Genomic DNA, 14,436 nt, shown 5'->3' with positions numbered 1-14,436 from the left:
TGTTTCTATGTTTCTAAGGAATGGCTGACGTTTTGGGTTGAGGCCCTTCTTCAGGCTATTGGAGAAGTTGGCATTTGGAGGAGTTGCGTTTAAAGAGAGTCATAAATAAGGGAGACATTGATGGTTCTCAATAGCATTGAAAATAAGGCTGAAATTACTGAAAGCAATGCTCCTTGCAGGGCAAATGCAAGATAATTGGGCATGAGGTTCTTGTCAGAAACAGTTCTTTAGGGGCAGTTTGAAAGTGAATGAACTGGGAGAAGAATTCAAACAGGAACTAGAGCTTTGAATTTCACCATCAGGTTGAGTCCAGAGGTACTGACAGTGTGCATTTGGGATTGTGGGCACAGACATGTAAGCACAGTTTTTGATGAGGAAAAACATGGGAAGCCAGCTAGGAAAACATTGATGGTAGTGGTGGTGATAGATGGTGGTTTCTTGGTGATGGATAATGTTGGTGATGGATAATAGTTTCTTGCTTGCTTCCCTTGCCTTTGGCCATCTATAGAGAGCTTTGCTTTCAGCAAATTAAAGCCCATTTTTGGAAGCTGCTGCTTAAAAACCATTAATACCCTTCTCGTTCAGGATCCTTTATCTCTCCAATCATGTTTTTGGGCACCTAATGAAATCCATTCACAGAGTCATAGAATGATACAGTGTGGAAACGGGCCCTTCGGCCCAACTTGCTCACACCGGCCAACAGTGTCCCAGCTACACTAGTCCCACTTGCCTGCGCTTGATCTATATCCTTCCAAGCCTGTCCTTTCCGTAACTGTTTACTTGTTTCTTAAACGATGGGATAGTCCCTGCCTGAACAACCTCCTCTGGCAGCCTGTTCCATCACCCTTTGTGATTCCTCAGATTCCTATTAAATCTTTTCCCCATCACCTTGAAGCTATGTCCTCTGGTCCTCGATTCCCCTACTCTGAGCAAAAGACTCTGTGCACCTTCCCGATCTATTCCTCTAATGATTTTGTACACATTCATAGTTAATGCATCAGTAAATGGATGTTATTAATCTCATCATGCTACATGAATTTTGTTTTAAAGAGTTATCCCCACATTTTAATGCTTTTGCTATTTGCATGTCGGCGGAGGCATGCATGGGGCCGCAAGGTGGCGCAGTGGTAGAGTTGCTGCCTTGCAGCGCCAGAGACCCGGGTTCGATCCTGACTATAGGTGCTTGTCTGTAAGGAGTTTGTAATTTCTTCCCGAGACCTGCGTGGTTTGTCTCCGGATCTCCGGTTTCCTCCCACACCCCAAAGACGTACAGATTTGTAGGTTAATTGGCTTGCTATAATTGTAAATTGTCCGTAGTGTGAAAGGATAGTGTTAGTGTACTGTTTCCGCGCTGTATCTCTAAACTAAATTAAACTAAAGATGTCTAGGTTGAAACATATTGGAATGGGCTTATGTCCCTTTTGTTTATTATCCTGTTTAACCAGTGCATCTTATATAAGTTTCCCAGCTGAGGGCATTGTGTTTGGTTCTTTTCTCAGCTGGGATGTGCATGATGTTTTTTTTTTTCTCTCACCAGCCTGCCCGTAACACTAATGTATGAGGGCGGCTGCTTGGTACATGAGCCCTGGGTCACTATGCTTGCAGCAGCGGGTTTTGTGAAAAGTGAAAGGGTTAACAGCTGAAGGTTTCCGAGACTTACAAGGAATAAACTGATCGGATGTCTGTACTTTTAGGCTAAAGAAAGTACAGGAGCCGAAGCATCTGTTATCTACGTCCCTCCTCCATTTGCAGCTGCTGCCATCCACGAGTCAATAGATGCTGAGATCCCGCTCGTGGTTTGTATCACGGAAGGCATTCCACAGCAAGACATGGTACGGGTAAAACATCGGCTACTGCGGCAGTCTAAGACTCGCCTTATTGGCCCCAACTGTCCAGGAGTAATCAATGTAAGCATCTTCAAGTATTCTTTTGCCATTTTAGTAAACCTTTGCCGTTTATGTTATTGCACAGTTCTAAATTATTTAATGTTCATAAGTCAAATGGTCATAAAGTTCATACAAGTCGTAACTCCTAGGCAATTTGACCCATTGAGTCTACTTCGACATTCAATCATGGCTGATCTATCTTGTTCTCTCAACCCCATTCATCGGCCGGGGTGGGAGATTGCAACCTTCATGTGGTCCACCCTGTTTCGACTAATGCAAACAACCCGACGTGCACAAACAAATAGATCAAATAGAACAAGTTGACCTACAACTTTAGGCTGTGCACGCCATAGGCAAGAAGAAGATCTGCCTTTTCCCCATATTCCTTGACACTCTTACTAATCAAGAAGTCAATCTCCACTTTAAAAATACCCAATGACTTGGCCTCCACAGCCTTCTGTGGCAATGAATGACAGATTCCTCTGACTAAAGAAATTCCTCCTCGTATCCCTTCTAATGAAACGTCCTTTTATTCTGAGGATGTGCCCCCTGGTCCTAGACTCTCCCACGAGTGAAAACATCCTTAACACATTCACTCTATGCAGGCCTTTCACTATTCGATATGTTTCAGTTCCCCTCCACTCATCCTTTGTTGAGCTTTCATGCACAATAAAACATGAGCATCTGAAATCAGATTTAGAAAAATATGTAGGGAAAATGGAAGACAATTTGTGAGAAAAATATATACAAAGGATATCGATAGATATAAAGGGGTGGGTGAAAATTTGGCAGATGAAGTACAGTGTGGCAAATGATGAGGTCATCTACTTTGATAGGAAAACAAGAACACAAGAGCACTTTTTAATTGGAGTGAAACTATGTAATGGTACAGAGGGATCTGAGTGTTCATGTACTTGAAACACATGGTTGCCATGTGGAGTTGAGATTGCGATCAGACCTGTCGTGATTTTACTGAATGATAGAGCAGATGCGAGGGGGAGGGGGAGTGACCTACTCCTGCTTCTAATTGTGCATTTGCAAGTGCTTAAATCATATGTACGCACAGCAATTCAGTGGATAGACAAGTGGACTTTATTGGACGATAAAAGTCGGAAAATCTTACTGCAACTCAGGCAGGTGGGACGAGTGTAGATGGGACATGGTGGCTGGTGTGGGCAAGTTGGGTCGAAGGGCCTGTTTCCAAGCTGTAAGACTCCATAACTAAATAAGGCTTGCTAGGCCCACACCTGGAATACTGCGTACAATTTAGGTCTCCTTACTCTGTAGAGTGTTGTACTTGCATTGGAAGCAATTCACGGAAGGTTCATCAGATAGATTCCTGGGATGAAGAGTTTATTTTAAGAGGAAAGGATGGGCAGAACGGAAATAATCTTATGGATACGAATAAGATGCTGAGAAGGTGTTTTCTTTCACAGGGAAATCTTAAAATAGAGGATGTAGTTTCAGAATAAACAGTCACTCTTTTAAGAGTGAGATGAGGAGGGATTTTTTTCTTGCCTTGTTGCAAGTTGACTGTACCATGGAGAGCTGTGGTCGCTAGGTCACTGACTATATTCAGAGCGGAAGTGCACAGACATTTGGACTGCAAATTGACAGGATCAGGCAATAAAACAGAGTTGCGGGTAAGATCAAACCAGCCGTGATTGGAAGCAGAGCATGCTCGAGGGGCTAGAGTGTCTACTGCTGCTGTTCTTGACCTCCATTTGTGAGCCACTGCAGTGTAGGATTGTGACAAATGTTTAATTTTGACACACGCTGTCGTTCTTTATAGGGTAGGTTTTGTTTTCTCTGTGAAAGTCCTGACTTTGTTAGTGCATTAGACAATAGACTATAGGTGCAGGAGTAGGCCATTTTGCCCTTCGAGCCAGCACCGCCATTCAATGTGATCGTGGCTGATCATCCCCAATCAGTATCCCGTACCTGCCTTCTCCCCATATCCCCTGACTGCTATTTTTAAGAGCCCTATCTAGCTCTCTCTTGAAAGCATCCAGAGAACCTGCCTCCACCGCCCTCTGAGGCAGAGAATTCCACAGACTCGCCACTCTCTGAGAAAAAGTGTTTCCTCGTCTCCGTTCTAAATGGCTTACTCCTTATTCTTAAACTGTGGCCCCTGGTTCTGGACTCCCCCAACATCGGGAACACGTTTCCTGCCTCTAGCGTGTCCAAGCCCTTAACAATCTTATGTTTCAATGAGATTCTCTCTCATCCTTCTAAACTCCAGAGTGTACAAGTCCAGCTGCTCCATTCTCTCAGCATATGACAGTCCCGCCATCCCGAGAATGTAACCTTGTAACCTTGCATAATGTCATGTTGCTTATTGGAACATTATCAGAGATGATATAAAAATTATTCACCATTGCCAGGCCATTGGACCACAAATTCTGAGTTACTGATGTAGGAGCCAAATAATAAGAACGGTATTGGTAAGAATTCCAGCATTGTCTCTTTAGATTCTGTGACGATGAATTGTAAAATAGGTATTAATACGTTTTTTGCATGCATTTGGGGGGAAAAGTATCAGTTATACAATGTGGAAACTGGCCTTTCATCCAGTTTGTCCACGCCGACCTACATGCCCCATCTGCACTGGTCCCACCTGCCTGCTTTTGGCCCATATCCATCTAAACCTACCCTATCTACTTACCTGTCTAAGTGTTTCTTAAACATTGCAGTAGTACCTGCCTCAGCTACCTGCTCCGGAAGCTTGTTCCACACACCCATAATACTTTGTGTAAAAAAAAAAGTCACCCGCCTGGTTCCCATTAAAGCTTCGAAAAGTATACTGATTAGAAGCCCAATTGTTTCTCTGTATCTTGGTACACGTGACAATAAACTAAACTAAACTAGATCAGCCAAGGGGAGAAAAAAAAGTATCACATCTGCGCAGATTGGCCCACCTGCGCAGATTGGCCCTCCTGCAACTCAGTCCAACATCGAATGTTTAATTCTTAAAGTTGTCAGAAGATTTCAGGATGACGAATGAATATTGCTATTCCCAAATATCGTTTTGCCAGCAGTACCCAGATGGCAAGGAGAAGGCATTGTCATGTACTAAGAACAAATACACAATTATGTTCCTGTATGGTGCACTGTAATGTTCTTCTGAGGTAGTTTGTTATCTGATTGTCATATATCATTTAGTTTAATTAGCTTAGCACGAGCTACAAACATTGACTTGACTAGTATTTTGTTTGTTGTCACGGCATGTTTCCCATAAAGCAATTATTACTCTTTGTAATTCTGCTACGTCGACTGCTGAGTGTAAGCTTTGACTTGCATTAATCTCCTGACTTAATTTATTTTTTTGTTAGCCTGGAGAGTGTAAAATTGGAATCATGCCTGGGCATATCCATAAGAAGGGAAGAATTGGTGAGTAGCAAATTCAAGTTGATTTTTATCTCTCATGAACTTCTTGCAATCATGTGTGTAGTGACTTAACTTGTGCAATCGCAATTATACCGGAAAGAGTGCAGAGAAGGTTTTGCAAGGATGTAGCCAGGACTTGAGGGGCTGATCTATTGGGAAGAGATTGAGCAGACTAGGATTTTGTTCCGTAGAGCGGACAAAGTTGAGGAGTGATGTTATAGAGGTCTATCTGTGGGGTGGTACAGTGGCTCAGCGGTAGAGTTGTTGCCTTACAGCACCAGAGACCCAGGTTCGATCCTGACTATGGGTGCTGGCTGTGCGGTGTTTGCACGTGACCACGTGGGGTTTCTCCGGGTACTCCCTATTGTTCACATATTTCCCAGAGACGTGCAGGTTTGTAGGTTAATTGGCTTCTGTAAAGCTTTAGTGTGTACGATAGAACTAGTGTATGGGGTGATCTTTTGGTTGGCGTGGATTTGGTGTGCTGAAGGGCCTGTTTCTACACCATATAACCATATATAACCATATAACAATTACAGCACGGAAACAGGCCATCTCGACCCCTCTAGTCCGTGCCGAACACATAATCTCCCCTAGTCCCATATACCTGCGCTCAGACCATAACCCTCCATTCCTTTCCCATCCATATAACTATCCATATACACTGTATCTCTAAACCTAACTAAACTAAATCATGAGTGGAATAGGCGCGATGAATGCACAGTCTTTTTCCCAGGGTGAGGAACTAAAAACTAGAGAACATAAGTTTCAGGTGAGAGGGACAAGCTTTACTGCAAACCTGAGCGGCAACTTTTTCACTCAGAGGGTGGTGGGGTTAAGGAATGAGTTGCCAGAGGAGGTAGTTGAGGCAGATACTGTAACAACATTTAAAAAACACTTGGACAGGTATATTCGCCCGGCGTGGCTTTAATGGCCGCAGGACAATTGCCATCGCCCGCCGGGGGCTTTGACTCTGACATCGGTGGGGGGGAGAGGGGAGTGCAGGGGAGAGATATGTTTTTTTGCCTTCCATCACAGCGAGGAGGAGATGCGCTGTGATGGATGTCTGTGTAAATTGTGTTGTGTCTTGGGTCTTTTTTTTTCATGTGTGTATGACTGCAGAAGCAACATTTCATTTGAGCCTCTATGAGGTTCAAGTGACAAATAAATTGTATTGTGTGTTGTGTATTGTGTAAAGGAAAGGTTTAAAGGGGAATAGTCAAATGCGGGCAAATGGGACTTTCTTAGATGGGGCAAGAACGAGTTAGGCTGAAAGGCCTGTTTCTGTGCTGTATGGCTCAGAATCTATGATCCCAAGGGTTAAACCCAGTAAAGTTTTTAATTATGAAAATAAGATGACGTTGAGGTGAGATTGGAACTTGAGAAGGGATTCCAGCTTGTGGGATACAGCATCTGAATAAACTGTTATGAATGGTGGGGTGAGGAGATTTGCAAAGTGGGGATTAAAAATCGGTGGTATGTCATAGGGGAAGACATGAGAAGAAGTGAGTTCCAGAAGAGAGTTATGCAGGTACACATGTTTAACTTTGGGGCATAGCAGAAATAGGGGCTAAAAGTAAGCTCCTCTCACATAGAGTCATACAGCGTGGAAAAAGGCCCTTTGGCCCAACTTGCCCACACCGGCCAATGTGTCCCATCTACACTAGTCCCACCTGCCTGCATTTGGTCCATAATCCTCTAAACCTGTCCCATCCATGTATTCTTAAATGTTGCAATAGTCCCTGCCTCACCTGCCTCCACTACTTCAGATGTGAACTGCGGGGTGTTTTTTTGATCTTTTTTTTCCCATATTCATATTTCCTGACCAGCTGTTTGTGTTTGTGCTCTATCTCTACCCCATCTCTCCATTCCCCTGAAGTCTCTGCAATCATGCCAACCATATGTGGGCGATTCTCACTTATTTAGTTTGTGGACATTAATCATGCCTGCATCTCTTGCGCTTGTTACAACGGCAAATCTGTCAATGTTCCTTTTCATTACTTTAGGTTTTGATTTATTATTGTCACGTGTAACGAGATACACTAAAAAGCTTTGTTTTGCGTGCAATCTAATCATATCTGATAATACATACATGAATGCAATCAAGCCAAAGTCAAGTACTAATGGTAGATCGAAGAGAATAATAGTGCAGAATATAGTTCTTGGCATTGTAGCATCGCGGTTCCAGAGAAAATGTGTAGGAAGGAACTGCAGATGTTGGTTTATACCAAAGATAGTCACAAAATGCTGGAGTAACTCAGCAGCTCAGGCAGCATCCCTGGAGAAAAGCAACCGATGATGTTTCGGGTCAGAACCTTTCTTAAGACTGTCTGAAGAAGGGTACCAACCCTTTTCTTTTCTTTTACCTGTTCCTTTTCTTCTGAGATGCTGCCTGACGCGCTGAGTTGCTCCAGCATTTTGTGTCTAGCTCCAGAGAAAAAGTCCAATGTCCGCAGTGGTCATCGGAGCCTGGCGTGGACAGTGGAGCCTGGTGTCCACAATAGACACAAAATGCTGGAGTAACTCAACGGGTCAGGCAGCGTCTCTGGAGAAAAGGGATAGATGACACTTCGGGTCGAGACCCTTTCTTCAGATTGACCGCTATGTTGCATCGTCAAGCAGGCAGCTCTTTCTGGAGCAGGTATATGCATATTAAATGCAGAAATTTGGGTGATGCCATCCTTGATACTCCGGCTCCACCACCACTTGTCCTGTTTTAGAAACTCTTTTGGATTAATTTTCAGAAAGTGGTGATCCGTCTGAAACTTTGGGTGTTTGCAAACTATTCTCAGTTTGACAATCCCTGAAAATGGTTGTACATTTTTAACGATGTGCTGAGACATAATTACTGCTTGACGATCTCTCCAGTCCCGATAGACGTAATTTTCCGTGTGGATTGTCATCCTCTTGGATTAATTCACAATTATGCTCGTTGTAATTTTTGCTGCAAAGTAATTGTTTCCTTTTTGCTGCAGCCTTAATCTTTTGCGTTTTAATTCGGACATTGTCTACTGCAGTGCTGAAAATGTTATGTAAATCGTGCTCTATCTCGCCTGTGCTCTTTAAGAGTTCTGCAGTGAGGGTGACTGCTTCTTGCTGCTGAATCCCAGAGGTCTCTTGGAACTGGCGGCACAGTGGCTAAACGGTAGAGTTGCTGCCTTACAACTACAGAGACATGTGTACGATCCTGACTACAGGTGCTTGTCTGAACGGAGTTTGTACGTTCTCCCTGTGACCTGCGGGGTTTTCCCCGGGAGATCCGGTTTCAACCCACACTCCAAAGACGTAAAGATTTGTAGGTTAATTGGCTTGGTAAAAATTGTAAATTGTCCATAGTGTGTAAGGATAGCGTTAGTGTGCGGGGATCGCTGGTCGGTGCAGACTCAGTGGGCAGAAGGGCCTTTCCTCACTTTAATATCTCTAAACTAAACTAGCAGTACCCAAAGTTGGAAATATGAAAGTATTGCGATGCTTGTCTCAATTTTGCATAGTGATGGCAAGATTATCATGGGCAACCTTTCTTGAGGTAACTATTGCTTTGTCTCTGGCTGCGGAATCCAGACCTAATTATTAGCAGCCCCTACTGTGTGATGAGCATCAAACCAAGACTAATCCTGCTGTCACCTGACGTCCACCATGAACAGTTTCTAATAAATGCCACCGGGTGGCGCCAGCAATGGCCGCCATCGCCAGCAGTCTGTCTCGTCCCTTCTCTGTTTATATTATTTTAAGTATGTCTTAAATATATGTTTCAATGTTTCTTGTTATGTTTTATGTAGGGGGTGGGGGGGATCGGGGGAAACTTTTTCCAATCACTTACCTCGACGAAGATGCGATTTTTCTCCGTATCGCATCTCTGATCCTCCCCTGCGGCCTAATGACGTGGAGTGGTGCAGTCTTTCCTGAAGACTGACCCGGAGCTTAAAGCCGCGGGCGTGCGGACTTACCATCTCGGTGCCTGCGATCCTTTGCCGAGGGCTCCGACCTCGGGGCCTGTGAACTTTAACACCGTGAAGCCATGGTCTCCGGTAAGAAGAGGCCGACTCGGGAGCTCCATGCTGCGGAATGTTCCGATCCGTCCCGACGCCGGAGTTTCCATCATCCCAACATGAGGGCTTGAACATCGGACCATCGGCAAGTGCGGAGGGTTCGGCCCCGACCAAGGGTGAACAATGGAGGAAGATGACTGAACTTTATTGCCTTCCATCACAGTGAAGAAGGTAGACAAAAATGCTGGAGAAACTCAGCGGGTGAGGCAGCATCTATGGAGCGAAAGAATAGGTGACATTTCGGGTCGAGACCCTTCTTTAGACTGATGTGGGGGTGGGGGGGGCGGGAAGAAGAAAGGAAGAGGTGGAGACAGTGGGCTGAGGGAGAGTTGGGAAGGAAGGAGAAAGCAAGGACTGCCTGAAATTGGATAAGTCAATGTTCATACCGCTGAACTTGAGGCAGTTAGAAGGATTCCAGACCTATTTTAGTTGAGCATTCAATTTCTCCATTGTCTGGAATAATGAAAATGAATGTTGGAATTTACTATGGTTTCACAAGTCTATCTGAACTGCAGAGATAAGAAAAGTATTAAGCTTTTTTTCTCATATTCATCTGATGAATATTTTCTAATAGTAATTATGGTGCTGCTGTTAATTCAGGGACTGGTGATCGAAGAGGGCAAAATATTACTCCAGATTTCCACTTTGGCTTTCAGTCAAGTATGGGATTGTGCTACGGGTGCTGTCTGTATGGAGTTTGTACGTTCTCCCCGTGACCTGCGTGGGTTTGCTCAAGATCTTCGGCTTCCTCCCACACTCCAAAGACGCACAGGTCTTTCGCTGCGCCCCCGTGCCGCCCTAAATTGCACCTATCTTGACCTAGAAATATGTTGCTGTTCCTTTACTACTACCAAATCTAAATTCTGGAACTCCTGAAACCAGCATGTCTCAACAGAAGAACTTCAGTGAGGTTAAAGAGGTGGCTAACCATCATCTCATTTAGAGATTTAGTTTAGTTTAGAGATACAGCACGGAAATGGGCCCTTCGGCCCACCGGGTCTGCGCCTACCAGCGATCGCCGCACATTAACACTATCATACAACCACTAGGGACAATTTTTACATTTACCAAGCCAATTAACCTACAAACCTGTACCTCTTTGGAATGTGGGAGGAAACTGAAGATCTCCTGAGAAAGCCCACGCAGGTCACCGGGAGAACGTACAAACTCCATACAGACACCACCCTTAATCGGGATCGAACCTGGGTCTCCGGCGCTGCATTGGCTGTAAGGCAGCAACTCTACCGCTGCGCCACCGTGACTGCCCAGATGGACAATACATCTTGGCCTTGCAAACAATGTCCAGATCTTGACGTCAATAAATAATTTCTCAAGAGGGGCATATAAATGGAGTAAGATTAAGAATCTGCCTTCATTTAACTGATTAGGGACACTGGCCAAAGTGGTTTAAATTGCCTCCTTATAATCTTGTGACCTGAAATGTTTTATTTTTAGCTGAGTTAAGTTTAGATTATTGTCGCGTGTACCGAGGTACAGTGACAAGCTTATTTTGCGTGCTAACCAGTCAGCGGAAGACAATACATGATTACAATCGAGCCGTCCACAGTGTACAGATACATGATAAAAGAATAACGTGAATAACGTTTAGTGCAAGACAAAGTCCACTAAAGTCTGATCAAAGATAGTCCGAGGGTCTCCAATGAGGTAGATGCTCAGGACTGCTCTCTGGTTGTTGGTAGGATGGTTTATTGCCTGATAACAGCTGGGAATAAACTGCCTGCGAATCTGGACGTGTGCGTTTTCACACTTCTATACCTTTTGTATATCAAGAGGAAGTGATTGGACTCTATTTAGTTGTAAGCCAATGTGTCCAGTGAATATTGCCTATCACTTAGCAGACCTTGCCTTAATGTTAGTCGATGTTGCTGATGAAGGCACTGATTGCTTCATTAGCTGAGGAATTACTTTTATGTTAAATGTCAGTATTTAAAGCTTCAGTAGCCGCCATCTGAGGTCTGCAGCCAATTTTGTTCAGATTGAGGATCTCAACTGCTTTCCTCCTCTGGGTAATGTTCTGGATGCAGAGAGTAATTGAATCAAGGATTTTATGGAGGGTAATGGAAGCTGAACTGTTTTAAGACACATTTTGTCAGGTATTTAATAAAGAAATGTACTTGTTTCCAGGTATTGTATCAAGATCCGGTACACTAACATATGAAGCTGTTCACCAGACGACACAGGTTGACCTGGGCCAGTCTCTGTGTGTGGGTAAGTTATGTCCATCCTTGTCAGGGGGGGGGGGCTTGTCCTGCATGCTAGAGTTTCCGTGCTGTATATCCTCATGAATGCTGTGCGAAGAACATTTCTAATTGAGTGCATTGATTCATGGCCTCATATGAAGGCACTGGGCCTGCACTCGTTGGAGTTTAGAAGGATGAGGGGTGACCTCGTTGAAACTTACCCAATAGTGAAACGATTGAATGGAGTGGATGTGGAGAGGATGCTTCTCCTAATGTGAGAGTTTAGGATCAGAGGCCTAAGCTTCAGAATAAAAGGACGTACCTTTTAGAAAGGAGATGAGTGGGAATTTCTTTAGCCAGAGGATGGTGAATCCATGAAATTCATTGCCACAGAAGGCTTTGGAAGCCGTCAGTGGATATTTTTCAGATGGAGATTGAAAGATTATTGATTGGTATGGGTGTCAGGGGTTATGGGGAGGAGGCAGGAGAATGGGGTTGAGAAGGAAAGCCATGGTTGAATGGGCCAAATGGCCTAATTCTGCTCGTATTAACTTGTGAGCTCTTCTGCTGTTCCTGATGCTGAGAGTGGATGGTGTATCTTAATTTAAGTTGCAGTATGACTTGCATTTCCTCTTTTTTTTGCAAGGCGAATCCACACTGGACAATCTGGACATTAAACTTCCAGTTCTACAGCTTGTTAACAATGCTGCTGCCGTAACAACACCTCGCCTTCTCCAAGCAACAACACAAACAACCCCAGTCAAGATGATATAAAAATAGCTCATGCCACTTTTAGAGTCAGTTTTATTTTTTTTCCAGACACTTTTTTCCTGACTCTTTCTTGCCCCATGGCATCCAGCAATCAGAGCTGCAGAAATAATGGGTATTGTACATTAATTAAATGGGTAGAAATCACACTTTGTTTTCGGCATTTTTCCCTATCTAGATTGGCAGCATTTTAAAAGAAGGTATAAACACGCATTTGCCAATTTGTTATTTCTGTGTAGGTGTAAGTTAGAGCTATTCGGCATCGCTGTTCTTACATCAAACAGCACGGAAACAGGCCCTTCGGCCCAACTTGTCCATGCTGACCAATATACCCCATATAAGGTCATCTCATTTACCTGCATTTGGCCCATATCCCTCTAAACCGTTCCTATCCATGTACCTGTCCAAATGTCACTTAAATGTTATTATACATAGAAACATAGAAAATAGGTGCAGGAGGAGGCCATTCGGCCATTCAAGCCAGCACCGCCATTCATTGTGATCATAGAAACATAAAAACATAGAAAATGGGTGCAGGAGTAGGCTATTCGGCCCTTCGAGCCTGCACCGCCATTCAATATGATCATGGCTGATCATCCAACTCAGTATCCTGTACTTACCTTCTCTCCATACCCCCTGATCCCTTTAGCCACAAGGGCCACATCTAACTCCCTCTTAAATATAGCCAATGAACTGGCCTCAACTACCTGGCTGATCGTCCACTATCAATAACCCGTGCCTGCCTTCTCCCCATATCCCTAGACACCACTAGCCCCTAGAGCTCTATCTAACTCTCCCTTAAATCCATTCAGTGATTTGGCCTCCACTGCCACAACTATACCTGCCACAACTACTACCGCTGGTCCCATTCCAAACGCCCATCACTTTCTGTGTGGAAAAAGTCGATACAAAAAGTTTTGTCTATTGTTTTTCCCCGGCTTTTATTTGTTCTTGATTGGTGCGCTTCCCCATTCAACTTAGAACAAAAGCATCAGGGGAACTTAACTCTCCAAATAGACCACATTGGAATCATGTGGCATTGGGAAAATGAGCACTGCAGGATACTAGAGACAGATTGTAGCATCCGAAAATGATGTGCGAGTGTGTGATCACTCTGCTGGTTTGGAAGCCTGCTGGATATGGGATGCTGAGGATTGAGTGTTGGTGATCTCGCCTCACGACAGAATCTGGCTCTCTGTAGCTTCCTTCATCTTTAGTCTTGCAGCTGGCATGGTGGCTGTCAGCCAAAGCCTTTCATCATGTTTGTCATGATTTAAAAAAGAGAGAATCCTTGTCCAGTGGTCTTTACATCTGGAAAGTGAGCGTTTGCTTGACTGACAACTTTCGACCAACAGAAAAGGACCCATGGTTTTGATGTAACTCAGCGGGTCAGGCAGCATCCAGGGAGAACATGGATAGGAGATGTTTTGGGTCGTGACCCTCCTTCAGACTGATTGTGGGGGGAGGAGGGAAGAAAGCTGGAAAAGGGGAGAGGCTGGCTAAAGCGTGGCAGGTGATGGGTTGACATGGGAGGGGGGAGGCGGTTGATAGGCAGATGGTTGGAACATAGGCCAGAGATAAGAAAGGAAGGTGTGAGCAAGATTTGAAGACTTGTGAAGTATAAAGCCAGAGGGGTAGAGAGGCGAGAGGAGGAGGGGTGAGTGGAGGGGAGAAATAGGTGGGAGTGGGAGTCTAGGTGGGGCAGATGGGAGGTTGGGGTAATTAGAGAGCTGACCTAAAATTTGAGGATTCAATGTTTATACCATTAAGTTGTAAACTTCCTGAGTGGAATATGAGATGCTGTTTCTACAGTTTGCATGTGGCCTCAGTCTGGCAATGGAGGAGGCCCAGTACAGAAAGGTCAGTGTGGCAAAGGGAATGGGAAGGGGAGTTAAAATGGTTACACAGGGAGATGCAGTTAGTTTTGGTGGACCGAGCATGGGTGTTTAGCAAAACAGTCGCCGAGTTACTTCAGCACCTGAACGTCTCTGTTTCTACATTTCAACCGAAACAAACCTGGCGGCACAGCTGGATTGAGCTGCTGCCTCATGGCGCCAGAGATCTGGGTTCGATCCTCACTTCAGGTGCTGTCGGTGTGGGGTTTGCATGTTCTCCCTGTGACTGAGTGGGTTTCTTCTGGGTACT

The 14,436-nt window shown here is 44.5% G+C and overlaps 1 protein-coding gene across 1 annotated transcript in view; it reads left to right on the top strand.

The window, feature by feature from the left end:
• The window catches only part of suclg1 (succinate-CoA ligase GDP/ADP-forming subunit alpha), a 69,251-nt gene that overhangs the window by 30,690 nt on the left and 24,125 nt on the right, over positions 1-14,436 (top strand). Inside the window, exons 4-6 of the mRNA XM_033035486.1 lie at positions 1,695-1,907; positions 5,219-5,276; positions 11,468-11,551. Coding sequence (XP_032891377.1) covers positions 1,695-1,907; positions 5,219-5,276; positions 11,468-11,551 — 355 coding nt within the window. The remainder of the gene's footprint in view (positions 1-1,694; positions 1,908-5,218; positions 5,277-11,467; positions 11,552-14,436) is intronic.

This window comes from Amblyraja radiata, chromosome 1, assembly GCF_010909765.2.
Source record: "Amblyraja radiata isolate CabotCenter1 chromosome 1, sAmbRad1.1.pri, whole genome shotgun sequence".
NCBI lineage: Eukaryota > Metazoa > Chordata > Chondrichthyes > Rajiformes > Rajidae > Amblyraja > Amblyraja radiata.
Note: the sequence above shows the minus strand (reverse complement) of the source record. Positions and strands in the feature narration are given on the sequence as shown.